The 23,772-nt window shown below is 37.0% G+C and overlaps 1 protein-coding gene and 1 long non-coding RNA gene across 2 annotated transcripts in view; both read right to left on the reverse strand.

Moving 5' to 3' along the window:
- Positions 1–760: 760 nt before the first annotated feature.
- ass1 (argininosuccinate synthase 1) overlaps positions 761–23,772 on the reverse strand; it is a 28,103-nt gene continuing 5,091 nt past the window's right edge. The window contains exons 3-15 of the mRNA XM_083531350.1: positions 22,819–22,887; positions 22,349–22,537; positions 21,882–21,938; positions 21,714–21,788; positions 21,463–21,533; positions 20,943–20,973; positions 15,808–15,898; positions 12,345–12,429; positions 12,196–12,260; positions 6,696–6,827; positions 4,419–4,575; positions 1,055–1,120; positions 761–944 (exon numbers count right to left, since the gene is read on the reverse strand). Coding sequence (XP_083387476.1) covers positions 896–944; positions 1,055–1,120; positions 4,419–4,575; positions 6,696–6,827; positions 12,196–12,260; positions 12,345–12,429; positions 15,808–15,898; positions 20,943–20,973; positions 21,463–21,533; positions 21,714–21,788; positions 21,882–21,938; positions 22,349–22,537; positions 22,819–22,887 — 1,137 coding nt within the window. The 3' untranslated portion in view covers positions 761–895. The remainder of the gene's footprint in view (positions 945–1,054; positions 1,121–4,418; positions 4,576–6,695; positions 6,828–12,195; positions 12,261–12,344; positions 12,430–15,807; positions 15,899–20,942; positions 20,974–21,462; positions 21,534–21,713; positions 21,789–21,881; positions 21,939–22,348; positions 22,538–22,818; positions 22,888–23,772) is intronic.
- LOC310720639 lies at positions 6,836–9,828 on the reverse strand. The gene is made up of 3 exons (XR_014531788.1): positions 9,365–9,828; positions 7,711–9,222; positions 6,836–7,679 (listed from the first exon to the last, which is right to left on the reverse strand). It is a non-coding gene; the product is annotated as an uncharacterized lncRNA (long non-coding RNA).

Genomic DNA, 23,772 nt, shown 5'->3' on the forward strand with positions numbered 1-23,772 from the left:
TGGCAGAGGCAACCAGATATTGATTTATACTAACCTGGTCTAAGGCACAAAACCGCTCCAAAGTTTCTGCATTATATATTTGAAAACATGCAGATAGTCTGCATGGGCAAAACTTCAAATTGCAGTTCTGATGACATTGTATTTTGTGGTTTGCTTTTCAGAAAGACCTTTTTTTCTTTTTGCAGTGATTCCAAATTGTTATATTTGCCAACCACAAAAGAAATCAATTAAACAACAACAAATGTAAATGACCTATAGACGATTAATGATAATGCTGCCTCAATATATGGAGACTTGTGTCCATCGAACATACACTATATTGCCAAAAGTACTGGGTCACCTGGTCATAAGTACTGTATTTTTGAGCATTACATTCCACATTTAGTCCCAATTTGCTCTTATAATTTCCTCCACTCTTCTCAGAAGATGTTTCTAGATTTTGGAGTGTGCTTATAGATATTACTAGGAATGAGATCAGAGCTCTATAGCAGGCCACTCAAGATCGTCCTCTCCAAAGCATGTAAACCAGATTCTTAAGGAGCTCACCCAGTGCACAGGTGCATTGCCATGTTGGAACAGGTTTGGGTTTCCAAGTTTTAGTGAATGCAAAATTTTATTATAGCGCATCTAAAGACGTACGATTGAGTGCCTCCAGCTTTGTGGTAACAGTTTGAAAAGAACCACATATACAGGGAAAGATCCGGTGTCCCAATGCTTTTGCCAATAAAGTGTATGTTAGAAAAGAACAAAACAGCAGAGATAGTTTAAGTGCTTTTAATAAACCGTCACGGACTGTGACCATACAAAAACCATGCTATCAAGTAATCAAAGACTTATACGAGAATAAAGACAGTATGAGAAGATGTATAGGCTGAGTTATGAAGCTTCGAGTGTTTTACTGCTTCAGCTGGTTCCCTCCCTGCAACCTGTGATGCTCACGGAGCCTGAAAGGAATTAGAAGAAAGTGAAATAAAAAAATTTGTAGAGACTGACTAAAAAATACACCATTTCAGATAGAATCTATATTTAGGTATGTTAAAACATATGCACCTACCTGACTGCATTAATCTTGATGAAGCCTGAGGCATCTGATGGATCGTAGTCTCCCTGAACATCCATGCTGGAGGAGAAAGAGGAGGGAAATCAGCTGCTTCAGCAGGTACTCAGATCTGATTCTTATTGAACTACACTGTTTAAGTTCAGAGTCAGTATAAATCTGTATGTGTTGATGATCAGTGGTCATGGGTCATGCAGCGAAGTTTTATTCATCTAGTACCACCAAGAAATAATGGCGGTATGAAATCATTCATCCTGGGAAAAACCTTTTGCTTAATGGTAAGTGCATTGCGAATGTAATGCTATTGCTAATGCTAGCAAAAAGTCAGCTTTGTTTTAAATTTAGTGATTTAAATTTAATGATTCAAGTAATGCATGCAAGTAGTATGTTCACACTGAGAAACTCAGCAAAATATAGAATACAATGAATTGCCTAAATGACGTACTTAATTGTAGAAGTTGCATTTTGCATTCAAACCTGGCATGCTACAATATAAAAACTGTTCTGCCCCAATCTTACTCAAAATGAGAACACCTTTTGAAGTGAGGTATTAGCTCCATTCATCACCATCATCATTATCCTCAAAACACCAACTGGGAGATTATGTTTTGCAGGAACTCTCCAGAAAAGTTCAAGAGTCCTGAAGAATCTATTTCCAGGTACATTGGAGTTTTCTCCTTCACAAGTACAAAATCCTACTTTTTTAAGTTGTGCATAAAGGCGTTAATGGTTCCAGAGACAGAAACAAGGAACCCTCAAGGATTTCGTTTTTTTCTTTGACTACAGCTCATAAACAGAGGATTAAAGTCTTCATCTAAAATCTTCTACACTCTTAAGAAAAAAGTTTCCTCAAGGGTTGTTTGGATGGTTAAGGGTTTGTAGCTTCCAAAAGGAGTTTCACTTGACCCTGGATTGACCCTTAAAGTCAAAGTTCTACATTTTCTAAGAGGGTAGCTCATGGATGAGATTGGATGTGGAGGTTTTACAGAACATGAACCTTAAATCCCCCCAAGGCTTTCTTCAATAGTTAAAGGTTCTTAGCACACTAAAGATAAACCCTCTGTGGTTGGAGTTCTGCATAGAACCTTTAAGGGTCCCTCAGAGGGACGAACAAAAAAAAAGGGATGTCAGGGTTTTAAAGAATTGTACAGAATACATTATGCTGTCTTCTATACTTGTTTAAACGTTCCTCAAGGGCCTTTCAAACACTTACTCGTTTTGAGTAATATATATAATATATATTTGACATGGGGTTCTATTTGGACCTTAAAAGCGTACCCACAGAGAGAAACAAAGCAAACTACTTTTACTACTTTCACATATCCACAAGTTTGTATTTATTACAGTCCTTCAAAAAAGGTTCCTCATGTGTTCATCAGATGATTATGAGCCCTCAGTGCTCTGAAGGGGTTCCATATACAGTAGTATGTTTTTTTTTTCTTTTCGTTTGTTACCTGTTTGTACTAGATATAAATATAAAAAAACAGATTAATGCAACAAACATCTCCTTTTGCAAAGTCAGAAAAATGCCTTGTTCACTTTTCCAGAGTGTCCACAAGTGTTATTTGTATGTTGTTTAACTCCTACATGTGATTATGTAATGGTACTGGTTGGAAGGCTCAACATTTCCTTGAAAGGTTCGGTGGTTCTGCGGTAAAAAGAGCATCAGTCATGCAGCACTTGTCTCATTGTCGTCTCCGTGGTTGGGTTTGATCCTATCTCTCTTAATTTGCTTCAGATAATCGTATGTGCCAAATGAATACAGATAAATGTTCAGAGTGGACTCTTTTTTTTTTTCTCGACCATAGTCTTCCTATTGATCTGATTTCCTTTTTTCTCTCAGTATTTTGTAATTACAGTAGTTTATACCTGCTGCTCTGAGCTGCACACAGAAACCTAGTGAGAAGCCTAACACATTAATTAGGCCTTTAGGACAGAAGGAGGACGATGGGAAGAAAATGGTGGATGTAGGGGAAAAGAAGACATACTCGGTGAGTAGAGAAGTCTGGGGAAAGATCTGAACTAAATGTAGCAAGGGATGTAAAAACAGACCCCCTTCCTGTAGCTTGTGTGTGTATGTGTTTATCCTTGTGTGTAACTCTTTGTATGTACAGCTGTCAGTGTAATCACTCGGTGCGCCACATTGTGACATTTCTGCTGGATCAATACAGCGTGTGAGGGACACCACTGTGCTAATGACACTATTTACTGATCCCTGTTGATTCACCACAGGGAGACCGAGAAACCAGGACTCTCTCTTTTTCTCACTCACATTCGTCCTTCTTCTCTTTCACACTCAGTTCTTCTTTAAAAGTCTCGATGAAACACAAAGCGACATCCACCGATGTGACCTTTTCAACTGAATGTCTCCATGCTTAACCAGCATGAAACAGGCCACTTCCCCCAGCATGGCCGTGAGGGCCATTAGCGTGCAGCTGAGGCAAGAGGAGAGATCTGGGCATATGGGTGCTCCGCTTTGGTCAGCTCTGAGCCTGCCCCGAGGGCATCCAAGGGTCATGGCACTAAATACATTCACTGTTCTCCCAGGACAAGGCAGAAGGAAAGAGAGACAACGCAATGGATGGAAAAAATTGTAGGAAAGAATCGTTTGTTTCACCTTCTAAAGCTAATGGTACTGTGTAGATTTTTGTTCCTCTACAGATGGTGTCAGCTCAATGGATGACATGCTGAGTGACCTGTTCAAGCATCACACACCGCGCTTGATCGTGGACAAGGTGCCTACATTTTCTGGTCACTAATGGAAACTAATGGAAAATGCCCTGATACATTTTCACAAAAAAAAAAAAAAAAAATCAGTGACGCTTTGGTCCATTTAAACCTTGTAGCAGACCTTTTTTTTTTATTGATTTGCATTGAGTGATCTGATTTAAATTAAACAAGAATACAAACAAAAATAAATAATAGTAGTAATGCCATAAAACCTGTCTGTGCAGATTTAGTTTAAAAAACACAAACTAAATTTTAAATGTTATTTATAAAGGAATAATATTAGGCTTTTTTCATTCTTTTCAAAAATTTTATTATGGATATAATCCCAATAATTGAACTAGACTTGAAGAGAGTTGAGCAGCTAGCATTTATTTACTTTACAACACTTTTTTTCACGGTTCAATTAATGTTCTCTATGGTATATGTGATTCGGAAAAGATATTTTTAAAAAGTTCAAGGTTTAGTTTAAACACACATAAAACACACTTGGCTTACTATGCTTGTGAGGACCCTCTATCCAATAATTGAATCTAACTCTAAATCTTAAAAATTAAAAAAAAATTGTGGTCAAGTGAAATGTTCTCACAAGGACAAATGAACCTACCAAGATATTAAATGTTATGGTGGTTACCTGACAAGCTCTTCATTGTACAGAGATTTGGGTGATTCCCGACCCAGGATATAGACTTGGCCTTTAAACACAGACAGCTGCACTTTGCCCTCTACATTCTCCTGAGACTTGGCAATGCAATGGCGCACAAATTCACACTCTGGGCTGTACCAAAATCCTAGCAAAGGTGAGAAAAGGAGGCATTAATTACTACAGAAAAAATAGATTGAATTCTGTATCAGCAAAGAAAATCTCATCTACCGTTAATCAGATTTAAACATTTTAAAGATACTTTCAGAGTTTCTTGAATGACTGTTGCCACTTAATGTTCCTGGAGTTTTTCTATAAGAGCCAGAAGACCTTTAGAGTAGTCTGATTTACCTTTTATGGAATAGTATATACATTAATAAACCTTTCACCTACCTTTCAAATGTAGAAAAATGCCAGTTTTATATACAAATCTTTTAACATTTTTTCAATATTAATAATATACGTTTGTGTTTTGAAAAAGTATATATTTTTAGAGTTTTTTTTATAAAGACACATGCATGTTCTCTTTGTTTCTATGCAACAACCTGAGTAATTTATGTAGATTTACTCTATGAATATTAATATAAATGTCTAGATGTTCCATTTTATTTCCATTTAAAAACTCCCCTCAGAAAGAATATCAGCTTTGCACACTATTGGCATCCGGACACTTAGTTTCCTTAAACATTCAGCTGAAATACTTTGCTATGCCTCTTGTGAAACATGCCAAAGGTGTTCTTTACTAGTTGGAGATTTCTTTCTGTAATCCAGTTCATCCCAGAGATTGGATATATGCTTCGCAGTCCAGACGGACTTGCATGGCATGGGTTGGCGTATAAAATAGTTGCCATGTTGTTTCAGTGTTACTTTCACCTTCCCTGCTCCCCAGCTTCCACCTCCATGTTTGACAGTGGGGGTGAGGCACTCTGCTAACATCTTCTTTCCGGTTTTCTGTATTATATAAGTTATGTTAGAGCCAAAATGTCACATTTGGACTCATCTGTCCATAAAACATGTAGAAATGTCAAGCCTAGAACTCCAATACTTGTGTGTTTTTGCCCTTTTACCTAGTTTGCTGCATAGATTTTTTTAAAAGATGTTAAAAAGTTGAGGTGTTTCCAAACGTTTGACAGGCACTGTAAATCTGTGATTTCAGACACAGCTAATAACAAAAGTCATTTTGTCCATGTGTTTAATATATCACTATGCTGCTCCAAAGCACCAAGCTTGGGAAGAAAAAGTAGAAAAGAAGTTTAATCAGTTATGTATCTTGGTTTTATTTCTACCAATTTCTAATATAGGAATGTATACTATCAAAATATCTTTTTATCTCATGCAGAGAAAAATAAGACTTTAAAATGTATGATAGCAAGCATGCAATTATTTATATCCGTAGCTTAAATTCCTAAATAATTCAGGGGAATTCAAGCTATTAACTAGGTTTATTCCTAATATAAACCGCATTAGAAATACTGCATTAGGTCTGAAAGTTATGATCCATTGTGTAAAGCCGAGCTACCAGAGTTTTTTTTTCTTTAACACTCCCCACTATTTTTCCCCCTGCTATTAGTGTGTCCACTGAGGCTGTGAGTGTCTGCAGGTGTGAACGAAGCCCTGCGTTTAGTCCGTCCATCTCTCTCTTCTCTGCAGGACAGCAGGGGCCGAGCAATCCCTCTCTGGCTCCGTCCGCCTCCGTTTCCCCTGAACACAGGAGTCTAATGAGTTTAATCTGTTCACACCTTTGTAAGGTGCTCTGTTTCCCTGTGCCTGTTCTCACTCCCATGTGGCTTTAATTGCAGGGAGACTGATCTGTAATTAGCCACTAATGAGTTCAAATCCTATTATGGGAAGGGAAGATGGGCCAGAGAGCAGCCTGCTGCCTGTGACGAAGAGATTAGGACACCTGAGCCAGAGAAGGACGGAGAATAAAAGAAGAGGCTCGGTGTGAGAGAGAAAGGAAGGAGCTAGGTGCTCACATTTGGGCTTTATTATTATGTAACATCTGTTACTGTATGTGACTTGTAAGTGAACAAAAAGAGAACAGGAACTTTTACACAAAACAATCTGGTATTTGTGCTCTTACAGAAATTAATAAAGAGTTTATATGTACACATATGTGTATATAAATAGATAGATTAATATGAACGTGTAGTAGACCTTTCTCGCTTCGTTCAGGAATATTCCAAAACCAGACTATTTAATGATTTGCATATCATTAAATGTTATTATACAATATTTAATGAAAAAAAAAATTGCCTCAAGTCTTACCATTATACAAAAGTTTAGAGAACTTAATTCCCAGCCCTTGCTTGATAGACCTGACCTCTCTATCCATCGTGAAAGCCTCGACGTCCAGGTGAGCATGATAGAGAATGGTGCCTCCGGGCGTCTCGTAGATACCTGACAGGAAGCACGAAATGAAAAATGTACACGTAAGAGAATGATATCTAAACCGAACAGCAAGCATTATAAATAAACAGAGCTATCAAATTGTCTAGAAGATGCTAGAATTGATAGAGTTGATGAGTCTGGTCATTGTCCAGGTATCATCATAAGATAATAAAGTCTGCTGACCAGCGTGCTGTCCATCACCTGTTATAGACAGAGCAATGAGCGGAAATGATAGGGTAACAACCCTCAGCTGCCAAGATCTACTGCTCTGACTCTTCCACCCTGCAATTTACAACCTCCATGTCTCTATGTGTGTGTGTGTGTTTGTGTGTATGCTCGTGGAAGACGGATATTTAACTTATGCACAAATAAAGCTGTCACTCAGTTGTCTAAAGAGAAGCAGGACAGCAAGATGGGACGCAAAGGTTTTATCCATTTGAACAGGTTTATACAGTGGCACATTAAATCATGGAGACAACGTTTCTGGTAGATACCAATACTGCTCTATTCTGAACAATCAAATGATTAGCGTATTCACTTTATCATGATAAAAGCACAAATTTCGCCTGTTCAATTTGAGCAAAATATAGACGTGCATATTTTCTGTTCAATTTGAGCCATGTTAAAAAGGAGCTAATGCTAACATTCAGTACAGCTGCTACCCTGAGCCGTTTTCTAGCATTTTAACAAAACATCTGAGGTAAATGTTGATCATTTGTACACTTTTATCACATTTATAGTGTAATCGCCATCAAGTATTTTCATCTTTTCATGTTAAAAGCACCAATATTTATATAGGTTACATATCTAAGGTAAATGTTCACATTTCCTAAAGATTTATCTTAGTGTTTGTTAGATATGCTAGCTAGATATATAATCAGCTCTGTATTACGCAGAATGTACCCTACATACCAAATGCTTTGTTCTATGAGGGTAGTGTTTGCAGTTGACTCAAACTTTATTTATAGTAATAATTCACCTGCTGTGAATCTTTTCTTAGAAAATTATCAACATATCTGAGGTAAAAGTTGAAATTCTCTAGTAATTTGTCTCTTGTCTGGTGTCATTAAAGTCTTTCTATGCACAACCCCAAATTTGAAAAAGTTGCGACGCTGTGTAAAATGTAAATTAAACCGCAATGATTTGCATTAAACTCAAATATTATTCAAACTAAAACATAAAAAACATATCAAAAGCTTAATCTGAGGAAATATACAATTTTTAGGAAAAAATAAGGACATTTTGGATTTGATGGAACATTTTGCAACTAATTAGGTTATGATTGGATATATTTTAGAGACAATTTCACAAAAATAAAGCTTAACATAGGTCATTTTAAAATAATGTTCCTCAAGATCAAATTGCAAAGACTTGTATTTAACATTATCTATTGTAGGGGTGTCTAAAAATTTCGATACCATTGAGTATCACAATATTTTACCGCGATACTGTATTGATTCTCAAAAAACGCAATACCGATATTTAAAAACATCGACCGTCCATGCGCACACTGCCACACACTTATAACCAGACGAAGCTCAATTTGTGGGTTGAAGAATAGTACGATATACACAAACCTACATTTAGACTGGACTACACTTGCGAGAGTGCAGCTCCTGCATGTCTTTCCTTGCCCTACTGCACTCTACCTTTATAGAAGAAAGAAACGTCTTTCTTACTCTTTTTTCTTGACTCCAAAGGATTGTAGCTTTTGGATTTAAAACACTAGTTAGTGCTCAAATCATGCTTTTACTACTAGCCTAAAATTAATGGTAATACTAATTATATAATACAATAATAATAATCATCACCATCCTCAATCTCACTTCATATTTGGTGTCATTAACTACTATATGTGCATATGTTTAAAAAAAAAAATTTTCATGACCATGTTAGGAACAATCATACAAATTGTGTTCATGTATTGCAAAACACTTAAAACCACTAAGATGTGATACGGATAAGGCTGGCACAGGATTTATGGTATGGGTAGGTTTAAGGGGTTAGGGTTAGCAGTGTCATTTTAGATGTAATTAATGCAAATGTAAATCCCAATGTGTTCTAGTTAAATAATTGTTTTGCTAAAGTTTGCATATGGTTGTGTTTTCTTGAAAGATTTCCTAAAATTAAATCCTATTCCTAAAATTAGAAATATCCCAATATACCGCCTTGCTTACGGTATCGCAATGTACAGCAAAATATCGTATCGCAACCCCTGTATCGTGATACATATCGTATCGCCAGATTCTTGCCGATACACAGCCCTAATCTATTATTTAACATTGATGGTGCCTTTCAGGTGTGCATTCTACCTTTTCCATTCTGTATTTATTAAAAATCTTATTTTTTTAAATACGCTGGTATACATGTTTATGCTGCTATATGTTAACAGTGTTTTATCAGCCTTAATTGTATTCATCTTTTTTTTATGTTATGAACAAAATTCACTAATTCTTATAGAGCAGATTATATATATACACAAGGTGCCAGGTCACATTCAGTTGAAAACTTCAGTTCCAACAACACAGCCTCTCAATTTTGCGAACACAAATGCCACCTAACAGTCTACACAATTTTTCCCAGCTATTACCACACTGTATAAAAAAACCCTTCCTCTCTAAATATCTTTTAAGTAACGCTCTTAATGACTTATTCCTAGACTTACCGAGCATGTCACAATTTTGGTTTCCTGTTGCCATGTTGTTTGCACCCTTGTTTTGTTATTTGTTTTTGCCCATCTGGACTTTGTATGTACTTCACCTGACCTTTTGCTTGTTTGTGACTACAGTTTTTGCCTCTTCCGTATGTTTTGTAATTAAAGACTGTTTTATATGCCCTTGCATTTACTTCAACGAGTTTGAGTTTAAATATTTTCAGGAAAACACACAGAATTATATCACTGCTAAGTGTGACTGAGATAAGTATAATTGCTCCAGAGTCCTTTTAATAGCAAGACATAAGTGGAAAAGAAATTGACATTTCCTACAGTTATGTCCCATCTCTAACACTATATACCTTTAAGATATATAGTGTTAGAGATGGGACATAACTGTAGGAAATGTCTTAAAGGTATATAGTGTTAGAGATGGGACATAACTGTAGGAAATTGACATTTCCTACAGTTATGTCCCATCTCTAACACTATATACCTTTAAGATATTCTGGTGAAATACAGATACTAGTCTAATCACAAGAAGAAAGAGTCTTTAGTTAAATCCACAAGTTTCTACCAAGCATTCCTCTATATCACAAAGCTCTTAATTGGGAAGCAGGCCTCAGGCCGGCAGAGGGAAAGCTGAATCACCATAGATCCTTCTGCCCAAAACAGGACTTAAAAAAACGACTGATCTTTTAAGCACTGAAATCTGGCAATCTGATACATTAAGGCTCTGTGGATTTAAGTGAGGCCAGAGCCAAAGAACTAAAGTGCTCCAGTTCCATAAGGGGGCATCTGATAACTCCTTGAATTAAGCTCCCTAAAGGAATGGACTGGCTAGCACAGATTATCCAGACAAAAGCTTGCTGATTTGCAAGCATTAATCTTTTAAAGTGTGTGCGCGTGCGCGCGTGTGTGTGAGAGAGAGAGAGAGAGAGAGAGAGAGAGAGAGAGTGAGAATAAGATAGAGTAGGAGAAAAAGGTAGCCTAAATGACACAGAAAAGTAGGTGTGTGCATGTGTGTGTGTGTGTGTATGGGTAGTAAAACTACTCCTTGCTTGGCTCATGGCTATTTCTGTGCCCCGCCCTGCACAGGTAGGCCGAAGCAGCTTAGCATTCTTATTGCTATTTGAAAAGATACGTCTCTCTCCTAGACAGCAGTGTGGAATTAATGCCAGGTTTTAACACTTCAAAGCCTCTGTCACACAAAAATACACACACAAATTACGCTCAATTGCACATAACCCGAGGCATGTTCAGAACCAGCTAACGGCCAGTGACGGGATAAGCAAACTAAATTAATTAAATAGTTAAAGCAGATAATCACTTATCACTAAGTCACTGATTCACATCAACCAACATGCAAATTATATTATATAATTAATTTAATATAGTTATCAAAAAAAAAAAAGTATAATTATTTATAATATTTATAATATATATATATATATATATATATATATATATATATATATATATATATATATATATATATAAATAAAAATTTTTAATGGCAATAATTGTATTAATGCATGATTAATGCAGCATGCATTTCTGTTCTGTTTGCCCATTTTTATAATAAATATAAATAAATATAAAAGAGGTGAAATTAAAACCTTTAACGCAACCCACATTTATTCACGACGTCCTTACTTTACTCGGATATTTAAAGAATAAATAAATGGATTTTTTTTTTTTTTTTTTATCACTAATTATTTGTTTTATTGATGCGCCAAGTCTCAAATTAAGCACTAAAATCCGGCAATTAAAACCGTCCGTGTGGAAACACAGCAAAAGTTCCTTCTGGTGTCCTGATGATTTATGTCATTTAAAACGCCATAATTAGCTTGTTTTCATGCAATTTAGAGTTGCATAAATGTACTCCTCATGAATCATTACAGATAATAGGATACAAAATGTTTTGCCTTTTTTGCTGTGAATGTAAGAAGTGAGTTTGTGTGTGTGTGTGTGTGTGTGTGTGTGTGTGTGTGTGTGTGTGTGTGTGTGTGTTCGGATGTACAGGTCAATAAAAATAAGCAAAAACATCACAAGAACCATGTTGGTTATGCCGTGCGTTCTTATTTAAAAAACACTTCCGTAGGTCTCACAGATATGTCAGCGGCAGGTGGAAATAAATCTGCTACATTCCTGACCGCTTTTGCCTTTGTAAGGTTTTAGACTTCATCCTGACTGACAGTGTGACAGCTGACCGCAAGCCTGAGCCAGAGGGAACAACAAACACAAACAGCAAGCTAATGGCCTGAGGAGGGTTGCCAGGTCCACCGCACATCTGTTCAGCATTATTCCGTTGACAACCGTCAACCGAGAGTCATTTCCAATCCGTTACTCGGAAATGACCCACTGTCTGCCGAGGAATCGAGACATGTGTGTGCACACACTGAGAAATCTCTTACTTCACTACAGATTTTGTTATAAACACAGCCTGTCATCTTCAGATGCTGCAGTCTCTACATCGTACACCTTCACTTTCTTTCAGACCAAAGCTACAAACAAGTCGGAAATAACATCCGGAGTGAGGTTGAAATTTCTACCTGCCACTCTGAGGTAAAATGGAAAGCGAGTAGATTCACTGGTCTTTGTTGCAAACTGATGTGATGCACAATGACAAAAAAAACCCAACAAGACAAAAACCGTTTAAATCCATTTTTTACGGATGTTAAAAAGCGTAGACCTTTGAGATCACAGAGATGGTAGAAATACCTCTAGACTTCATTCCGATGAAGCGGTTTTCCACAATGTCGATTCGGCCGACTCCGTGCTTCCCTCTGGGAGGAAAGACATATACACAATTATAAAATAGTGTCAAATTTAATATTTTAAATATATATTCCACTGTCCCAGAGACTTACCCTACTTCATTCAGGTAGTTAAAGATCTCCAGCGGCGTGTCTTTGGATGTTCCTTCTTTCAGGTGGCGTACCTTTACTGGGACACCTGTCACACACGTTTTTATGGCTGAGTTAGCGTTTATCAAAATATGAAGCAAAACTATACACAGATACATACCAGAAAACCTGAGAAATATTTATATTGCTTATTTTTAAGACCTGAAAGAAAAAAAGGCTTGATTTTATTTTCCTAAAAGAACTAATGCGAATTATGGGATGCTCAATTAAATAGTTTTCACCTGTAAAGATGAAAGAAAAAATTTTTTATATATAAGCAAAAGTTTTACTGAAATTTTTTGGACCCTCCCAAACACACACACACAGACACACACAGACGCACAGACACACACACAGACACACACACACCACCCTCTCCATTCATTACACTTACAATAATAACCCTAATGGTTGAACCTCTACAGAAAACCATAAGTGAACTTTAGATTGGCGTTTTTTTTTAGCATCTGTCAATATGCCTCATCTATTTTAATAAAATGCTTGGTTGCCAGACAAGTTAAAGTTTTTAGTTCGATCTTATATTCCTCTTCCAAATGGTGAAGACCATTCACCATTTGGCTTGGGAAAAAAGAGCACCTAAACTCAACACGGTGCTGAAGGGATCTGGAGGAGGGATGGAGTGATTTGGGAGGAGTGGTGGGAAGAGGTGACTAGCAGCACTGAAGAAAAGCACTTATAAATTCAAAAGCTTTACTACTCTTAAAGCTGTGAAATCGTGAGCAGAGCCTTCAGTAATTTAATTACACACTCCAGCTATTGTGTCCCCATGTCCTCTTGGAAAGATAGAGAGGAATTGAGAGAGAGAGAGAGAGAGAGAGAGAGAGAGAGAGAGAGAGAGAGAGAGAGAGAGAGAGAGACAGACAGACAGGCAGACAGTAACAGGCTTCAAATCTAAACTTTAACAGATGTGAGATCGAAAATAAGACCCATTATAATGCATACTTTGTGTTATAACGGCAGTAAGTATTCAGCTGGCTTGATTATTGCACCAACATTTGAGAGATTAGTCAAAAAAACTATTGCTAGTTTGACTTAGCATCGTCTAGCAATTAGTATCGTGATAATATTAATTAGAAATCCGAAATGGTGGAGATGCTGGTGTAAAAGTTCCTGAATGCAATTTAAATCTAAGACACGGTTACACAGAGACACAAACCCAGCTAAGATGACAAGCATAAAAGCTGTGTAAAGCACCGCTACATCGTTTTCTTTAGGTTGGTAGGCTAATTATGGGTAATTTATTAAATTATTATTATTATTTTTTATAAATTTCGTTATGAAATAAATGAAGAATGACAGTCATATGTTTAGCAGCGGGTTTATATGTTTAGCAGCGGGTTTATTTTAATTGCACTATTGAGTTTGGATGATTTCACGGCGTCTCTACATGAAAGACATTCATGGTAAAAAAAAAAAAAAAAAAAAAAAGAAACAAAAAAGACAAATAGGACACAGTTGAACACTCTGGCACAAACTAACACTATGTAAGAGCCACCATGTCTGGTCCAGCGCTTACTCTTTTCAACCAACACCCTTTGGAGCCCCATAAATAAATCACTGTCAATAGGCGACTTATTCATAGCATGGAATGAGCAACTCGGAGGCCAAAGGTGGAAACGATGCAATAGATTGGGCTTAGGGTGGAGATCTAGAGCGAGTGGAAGAAAGACAAGAAGAGAAGGCCCGAGGACTCTTTTGACCAAGTAGAAGAAGTGGAAAAGAAAAAAAAAGTGCTGATCGTTTTCCACCCTTAACCACCTACTCCTCCCTTTCTATGCATCTGGGAGCCTCATTAGCATTTAGCATGCTTGCAGTTGCCAATCACAGCCGAATGGAGCGGTTCGGGTCGCCCTTTCTCGGCCGTGGGTGTAAAAGCCCTGTTAGAATGACACGTAAAAAGGGACTTGACAAAATATTTTCAGACATGTTCTTTTGTTAATCGCCCCATTCCCATATCCTGGGAGCGCCCCGACGGGTGCAAGGGCGCCCCGAAAGAGCAGTGTTCGCCTGCTTAACAATGCCGGGGATCACTGCAAATAGTTAATAATTAGATTAAAAGTTCAAATAAATTAAACCACGGCAAGAACGCTGGAGTCTCTTGGATACCCCCCTCCCCAGTGTCTATCAACATGCAGGTCCTTTTCTCTGCTTCGGCCTCTCCTCAGAATAGTACAAAGACGCGGCAGACACAGTTGTAGGAAAAATTAAAGCTTTACATTTTTCCTCTCTTTCCCCCTTCCTCGGGCCCTATCTCTGTCATTCTCTCTCACTTTTTCTCTCTCTCTCTCTCTCTCTCTTTATTTTTTTACTCTCAGAGTTAGTGCACGACATGGAAAAGCAAAAAGGGAGGGGCCAGCCTTGTAAAAACGGCAAGAAGAAAAAGGTTTAGTAGTTAAAAATTCTTTTTAATCGATGAGAAAGCAAGCGCTGAGAAAGTAAGCGGGAAGAAAAGAAAAAAGGGAATAATAAAATAAAGGGAGAAGTTTTTTTTTTTTTACAGGACCAGGGAAGAGGAGGAGGAGGAGGTGGATCTTTTGTGTGTTGTCACTAAACCAGCTTTTCTCATGGACACTAAATGGAGGTGACTAAAATCTATGAATACTGATCAGAAAAGGATCATAGACTATCTTAAACAACACAATGACGTTACTGTCTGATCCAATCAGTTCACTGGGTGAGCTTGGGAAAAAAATTATAACTTGTAGGTTCTTCGGTTCTCTATGCAGTTGGTTGGAACTTCTCAAAATTTGGGGAATGTAGTGTTGAGTTTTTTTTAATATAGAGTTAATAAAGTTGCATTTAAGGTGTATTTGGGTCTTCTTTATCACCATTCTTTTCTTTAATTTGTATTGAATTACTAAATATAAAGTAATCTATTAATATATAATCATAATATCTTAATAATGATTATATTAATCCTAAATAAATACCGTTCATAAATTGTTAATTGTGTTGTAATAGAATGCGAGTTTTCCTCTCACGTTTGTTTTTAATAATGAATGATTCTTTTTACAGTTTATTGATGAATTTTGTGAAATATTCACAAAACTAGTTTTATCACTTTTTATCACTTATGTTATAGCAGCTATAATCACCACCAGCTTGTTTTTTAGCCTCGTCTGAAGATAGTACAAATATTAATGCTGCAAGCATCAGCATTAACTGCTCTGTCATGATTTCTGACACTGGAGCTAGTATCCATTCTTTTATTTTTCGGAGTGTGTTTGGAGCTCTAAGTATGTCAGAGCAGACGGTCTGAGGCTAGTATACGACTGAAGATTGGTCAATATCTCAACACAGCAGGGGATCTGACTCCCATCACGGAGCTGACTGATGGGGGCAACACACACACACACACACACACACACACACACACACACACACACACACAAACACACACAGATACCTTTGCTAAACTCTATCTCCAGCACGTCTGGTGTATTTGGTGCATCTTCAGGGTTCTTGGTCATCAGATAGAGGTCAGAAGGAGCATGATTCTGTACAGAAAAATAGTAAATCTGGTGTTATTACAATACAGATGAGCTCTTACTCACATCCAGACTCCGTCTTAAATGGACATGACGGAGGACGAAAAAAGGATTAGAAAGATGTGCTTGTGCTATTTTTTGTCTATACCAAATTTAAAACAAAAAACAATTGTGTGAAAAAAAATGTTTTACAGGTTTTCTGACAAAGTGGACACGCCGTGAGAGTGAATTTGCGTGAGTTTCTCCATCTCATCTGCATTTGCATGGTGGGTTTGTTGCAGCAAAGAGATGTGTCAAAAGGAGACACCCCCCTGCCAATTACCTGACATTACGGCGAGATGGCAAGCGACGCATCCTGAGCAGAGGCAAATTGCAGGGGAGCTATGCAAAATAACCACCGGGCGCATTTAAATGGAAACCTTTACCAAACAAACATCATGATAACTGATCTACGGCCAAATCAGTGCCTTTGCTTTCCTTTTAACTAAACAGCGCACCCCGAGTGCCCCGGCGTCGCCTCCTTTCATTTACGCTTCGCTGATTTCTGTCATGCGAAGATACACGTCTGTCCTAAAAGCCCGAGACCGAAGCACTGGATTTCAAGCGAAGTGAATTTTGCTAATAAGCTGAGAAGTTTGAGGTTTTACACGCATTTCTACCGTTTGTGCAAAATAGAGCTGTGAAAATAGTGCCAATATATTAAATATGATTATTTCGCACAATGTTGATATATTGATTAATCACTGTTGTAAAATATTGGGGTTTTTTTTTAACCAGACTTTTTGCACTTTGATACAATTTGACTGCATGCAATGAACAATTTATGAATGTCAAATAAAAAATACACACAAAATTGTGAAAACATTTTAGAGTAATTGAAATGAAAAGAAATGAACAGTTTATAAAGAAAGTAATCTACCTGTGCTTATATATTTTATATAATTTTTTTTTACATCTCCTGAAGCTCATTAGACAAAAAAAAAAAAAACAGCCTTTCAAGATAGCATTTACTCCTCGTTTTGTTTTGTTTTTTTTACATTTAGAGAACCCTGGAACTGGAGACGATTTCACAGAGACCATTACACATGGTTTTATGTATATTATAAAAATCCCAATGAGCGCATTGAAATAAACCCTGTTGCATTTGTTCTGTATAATGAGCTTAAGTTTTATTATATTAATATAAATTAATCAGTCAAACTGAATTCATGTGTAGCATCAGAGAAAATACACACAAACCCTAAGGGACTATGACAGAAATATGTCCTACCTCCAAAACATTCATACAGAAAGCCAACACTTCCAAACTAAAACATTTTACTACCTACAGGGCCAAGAGATGCCCAGCAGTCCTGTGAAGAGCTTCCACATGGCCAGAACTCGGCACGCAGCATCACAAGGTAGGAAAAGCGAAGCGATAAAAAGGGAGGTGCAGTGAGAATGTGAGCAGATCAATGAATTTCAATTCCAGCCCCCTGCAGGTGGAGCTGGCCCTGCTGCATGGCCCTGACAGAGAGGCGAACCGTAGGTAGAAAAAGAAAGCTAGAGGGAGAGAAAAAGAGGGGGCACATTGGTGGCAAATGGTCCGTGAACTAGCCCATCATGTCTCCGCTTAGACGGCTCACTATGAGGGTCTTTATCCGGCTCTGCCCATATTGTTGTCCTCCGAGGCGAGTGAATACGTGGCCTCTGAAAGAGGACCACGGCATGAACTTAGAGCGAGTAAATTTCTCGCTTTCCACATGTTAGCTGCCTCATTGCCTTTCAATCAAAGACCTGGAGCTAAAAGTGAGAGAGAGAGAAAGAGCGAGAGAGAGGTATAGGGTGAAAGAGGGAAAAAACGAAAGTGGGGGAGTAAGCTGTGAGGAAAAGATGGAAGGACAGGAATAAAGCTAAAGCAGTGAAATCTGGTCACTGGATTGGAAATGACGTTTAAATCGCCTGTCTTTTGACTATTGCTCCCACTCACTCTCTCTCTCTCTCTCTCTCTCTCTCTCTCTCTCTCTCTCTCTAGAATAAGTTGCTGGTAAATTGAAAACGACAGAACAATTATGTGATGAGAGCTGATGATTTGCATTTTTCCACAGAAATGTTTTTTGGTGATCACTGATAGTTGACCAGAAATAAACCATTAAACAAACTGATAAATAAAAGTCATGTGTAGTTAGAATTCAAAACTGTGTGACTATGAAATAAAACTAATTGTTTACGTCACCTTTACAAACTTTAACTAATGTTCAAATGCTTACAATCAATTCTGGTGCTTTAAAAACAGCTCGGTTGGTCCCGGAGTAAATGAGCGTCCTAGTGAAAGTAACTTATCTCCATTGACAATTTGCAGGAAAGAGATTATTTTTGCTTTGTCTAATAAGAAGAAAGGAAACATTCTGTAGCATTATGTAATAGGAAAAGAATCAAAGACGGTGATGTAATAAATCAGAGGTGACTAAGCATCCAGAAATTATTTATTCAGTTTATGAAACCAAGAATCAGCTATTTTATCTGTTTATACTGTAGATAAATAAATTATATGGACAGAAGTATCGGGACACCTGATTTTTCAAGCCGGTTGTTTCCCAAACTCTTACCAAGAAGTCAGGGCACAAACCTGTTCCAGCATGACAATGTTCTCATGCCAGCTCCATGAAGCTCCATATGCTTTAAATAAGCTGAAGTGGAAGATCTTTAGTGGCCTGCTATAGAGCTCTGGCTTCAACCCTACTGAATACCTTTGGGATGAATTGGAACGCTGACTTAACTTACTGAATGAGCAAAATCTCCAGAAGGACAATCCAAAATCTAGTGGAACATCTTCCTAGAGGAGTGGAGATTATTATAACGGTAAATGGGCACTCAATGATTTGTATGAATCATATGGTCAGGTGTCCACACACTTTTGTCCATATATAATCCGATGATGTGGAAGAGCCATAAATCAAATTCCTATTCGTTTTTTGTTTATTTATGGAAGGAGTCTCCAGTCTTAAGCTTTGCAATTCAATTCAATATGGTACAGACAGCTTTTATTTCTTTGGTTCAGACAGACAATCAAATCAAATTTACTTAAGTGCCTTCTGACTTCTAACGCATGGCCTTTTTACAAACAGGCCTTTGTAGTGCAAAAATAAATACATAAATAAATAAAACCAGATGTTCTTTTCCTGTTCTGTCTGCAGGAAAATGCAGCTCTACCTCTGCCATGTTAATCTGTATTCTATGACTCTCAGGACACGCCTCGGCCTCAGCAGTGGCGCTGAGTGAACGTTCTCGAGAGAACGTTTTAGTGAGGAGAAATCAATCTACATATCGAATATTGGCAAATTATTGGTCACGTTCTAAATAATAAATCTAATAATTACATACAAATAAAATGTTTTTTTTTTTTTTTTTTTTTTACCAATGCAAATTTTTAAAACAATACATCGTGATACAAATATTTAACAAACGTGTATCCGATGCACACTTTTTTAAAATTGATGCAAAACTTAATCATGTTCTGGTATTTTGCTGTCTAATTAAAAACATTTTTTTCTCTGACCACCAAAAAAATCCGACCACCCAACATTACGCATCTCTCACCCTCTGGTGCTAAATATTAATAAGATCATGACCGGCCAGAGACACATTTAATTTTCTCTCCAGCTCAGAGTCACACCAAAGGTCTCATTGTATTTACCAAACAACAACGTCTCTCTTTCATATTTGTCCTGTGGGTCCATCAGGTCACTCTCAGTTAGGCCGAGGCTCTTGAAGTCTGACAGAGATGCTATTTTAATGAGTGCTAACGTGGCTGGAGGACACGTTTGAGGTCAAATCCGGGGACAGAAGGAAACAACGAGAGACGATAAAAAAAAATAAAAAAATAAAGAAAAGTGTTGGAACAGTCTGTATTGTCGTGTGTATATAAATATTATATATTATAGGATTCATTATAAGAAGATAATTATTAGAAGATTTCTGGGTCAAAAAGTTATATGTGAAAGAAGGTGTTTGAATGATTCTTTTATCAAAATGAGTTTTAATGGATACTCGCAGATTTGTCATACAATTGATGCGAATACTTAGATATTACTGTCTAAAATCAAGTAACAAGTTAACAGCAATTATATATATATATATATATATATATATATATATATATATATATATATATATATATATATATATATATATATAACCCATTACCCACAATTATAAAGGTACTTCTGCAATCATGCAGCCTCAAAACAGCCTAATAATTTCAAAGCAACCCAATTAATTTTATATCAAAAAGGAATAATGCACAATGCTATTTTGCTCGTGTTCATTCCTGAAGTGACAGCACATGATCTCTCTCCATCCCTTCCTCTGCCTTATTATCTCTCTCTCTATTTCACTCTCTCTCTAACTTTTTCTCTCTCTTTCCATTGCTCTCTCTGACATGTATGTGTGACGGAGGCCTTTGTACTTTACTGTTAGCGGTGACATCTCAGTGTCACGGTGTCACCCTAAAGTGTTTCCCCTCCCACGTCGAAGCCCAAGGCAGACACAATGGTGGCCCCGGGAGTGCCAGGCAGCCAGGGGGCCAGATGGGCGGTGCATTCCCATGAAATCAGAAATTAGCCAGAGCCACTTTGAGGACAGGTCACTGTCTGTCTGTCTGTCTGTATGAGTCTCAAATGAGTCTCATCATAATATCAAAAGACAAAAAATATTTGCAAACCCAGAGAACACCACAATCATATTATTATTATTATTATTATTATTATTTAGCTAGGAGACCCAAAAGTGTTCCAGCATGACAATGCACAAATCTAGCTCCAATGAGATATGCTTTACATGTGTTGGAGTGTAAGATCTCCTGCTATAGAGCTCTGACCTCAACCCTACTGAATACCTTTTGGGATGAATGTGAACGCTGACTGCACCCCAGGTCTCCTCACCTCACCTACATCAGTTCCTGACCTAATTAACACCCTTGTGTTTATAATGTTTATTGCAGAATATTTCTGTAAATCAAGAAGGTAAAGAATTTTTTTACGCTAGATATTGGAAAAGGTATTTTTTATTTTACCTTGGGGTTCTCCAGTATTCCAGACTCGTAGCTGTGAAAAAAGACATTTACTGTTAGATCAAAATTCAAATGTTCATATGATGTCATATAATATGATATGATTTGATATAGATGTACCATTTTCATATCATGGTACCAGTTTTGTAAATTTCATAGGGTTCAATCATGTTTTTTTTTTGTTTTTTTTACTGCAGCAACGCAACAAACAATTGAACACATTTTAATGCTGATTATTTGTACATCACTTCTGGTAAATTCTTATATTGTATTAAAATATCGAAGAAAATTTTTTATTTAACCAAATCCAGATTGGGGACCAATAAGAACCACATATTGCTGGAAAAGTCAGGTGTCCCAAAACTTTTGTCCCTATAATCTATTTAAAAAATGTATTTTTGCATACATGATTTTTTAAGTGTGCATCTGCAAACAATAATATCAAATATAAAAATAAAAAAAATGACGACCAAGAATTGTTTTTATTGTGTATATTAAAGTATCCCAGGTTTGTAAGTCTGACCTGATGTGCATGAGGTTGGCGTCCATGCTCCACGGGGCTTTTGGAGTGACCGGGACAGGAATGCCATGTTTCTGTAATGAGATCCAGAATGTGATCTTCTTAAAAAGGTGGAACTACAAAGATCTGAAGACCAAAAAAAAAATCTGAATACGGGTAAATAAAGTGTATATGAGGTTCTAATATAAGGATCTTTAATATAAGGAAGTATAAAACAGATCCAAACGGCTTATTATTATTTTTGTTTTTAATACCTCTGCATACTCCATGAGGTCCTTTCTGCCCCGGAAACGGTTGTAAAATTCAGGTATCCTCCAAGGAGAGATGATCTGATGTAGGAAACAGACAACAAAAATTAAGCATGAAACAGAGTCGAGAAGGATCAAAGATTACACACAGAAATGAGAAAATCTGGTTCTCACCTTCACATCAGGGTACAGGGCGTAGCAGGTCAGCTCGAACCGAACCTGATCATTACCCTGGAATAATACAGTGATCAATACGATTTATTTTTATTACAATTATCATAGCATTGACAAAAACCAAGCCAAATTTTTTACAGACAATAATCTGACATTTGTCTCCATCTAGTGGCAAAATAATAGCATTATTTATTACATATTCATTTTATTACATATTGGATTATATTTATCAACAAAGTTAATAAGAGTTGTTTAGAGTTAAAGTTAAAATATAGACTATTACATTATATATATATATATATATATATATATATATATATATATATATATATATATATATATATATATATATATATATATATATATATATATATATTGTACTACACATCAAGCTAAAAAAAAAAAACCTGTAATACAGAAACATCCATACTAGAAATAAGCTTGTTAGATACAGTGTGTGAACTGACCTTTCCAGTTGCTCCATGGGAGACATACTGTGCCCCCTCCCGAAGAGCAATCTGGACCTGGCGCCGGGCGATGCAGGGCCGGGCGATGGAAGTGCCCAGGAGATACCGGTCTTCATAGATGGCGTTGGTCTGCACTGAGGTCCAGATAAACTCTTCTACAAATTCAGCTCGCAGGTCCTCGATAAATATCTGTCTCACACACACACAGAGTACTGAATATTGCTAAATGCTGACCCAAAATTCAAGCAAAATTATTACGGATAAGAAGGTTGAGCGTTTATGAGAACTGTTGTGCAAACACACCTGTTGGCCAATAAAAACATTTGTATTTATTTTCACATAAATACTGCAGAACTTTTTTTTTGTCCAAATAAATGGACCAAAAAGCACATACTGGTAATTGGACCAGCTATTGTGTATGAATTTTACAAAGTACAAATATTTCCTGATTACTCATATTTCCCCATTACCTTCTTCGCTCCAAGCTTCTCTGCTTTCTTTCTGGCAGCGTCAAAGTCTTCCTCCTGTCCAATATTAGCCTGCAGACACGCATACAAAATAAATTTATAACAACAGTAAGAGTCATTAATATACATTTCCAAAACTATAGAGATGCCTGGATTGTCCGGCAGTGTTTAGATCTTCACCACAAAGTTTGGGGGCACACAATTGTATAGGACGGTTTGAAGTGAAAGATCTCCTGCTAGAGAGCTCTGACCTCAACCCTATCAGGAGGAATGTGAACGCTGACTGCACCCCAGGCCTCCTCACTTCCCCTACATCAGTACCTCACTTTACTAACACCCTTGTGGATGAATGAAACTCCACAAATCTGTCTAGTGGAACATCTTCCCCAGAAGAGTAGAGTTTATTATACCATTGCCATGGAATATGTCCTCTTACTTTCTTTATTTCAAGTAATTACTTAAATATTTTATATATCTTTTAAACACTCCTTATGTCTTATCAGCCAATAACCAGTGTGTAATTAAGGCAGAACTTCTCAGTCTAAAGGCTGCAAAATCTCCAACAACAGAGAATAATGAACATCTTCTCGTCTACACCTGTCCTGTGGCGCCACCTAGTGGTCAAAATTATGCCAAACAACAGCCAAAGCAGTAAAGAGTCTTAATTTTAATATATTAATATCAATGTTATGCTTAAATGTAAAGTGTAACATAAATATACTGTTTTCACACTCAGGTAGTACAAGTACCAAGTTCCCACAACACATTAAGTCTTTTGGCTGAAGTTACACAATTACACAATTATTTAGGGATTGTGCCAAGTTACACAATCATGAAACCACCTTTAAATAAGGTGCAAAGTTAAGGCTTAAAAAAGTCACCTCAGTGGTTCTGTAAGAACAAGACATTATAGATTAAGATTTTACACTGAAAAACAATGTTGATTGATTTCATTTA

The sequence above is a fragment of the Silurus aristotelis genome (genome assembly GCF_946808225.1).
Source record: "Silurus aristotelis genome assembly, chromosome: 26".
NCBI classification, from domain to species: domain Eukaryota; kingdom Metazoa; phylum Chordata; class Actinopteri; order Siluriformes; family Siluridae; genus Silurus; species Silurus aristotelis.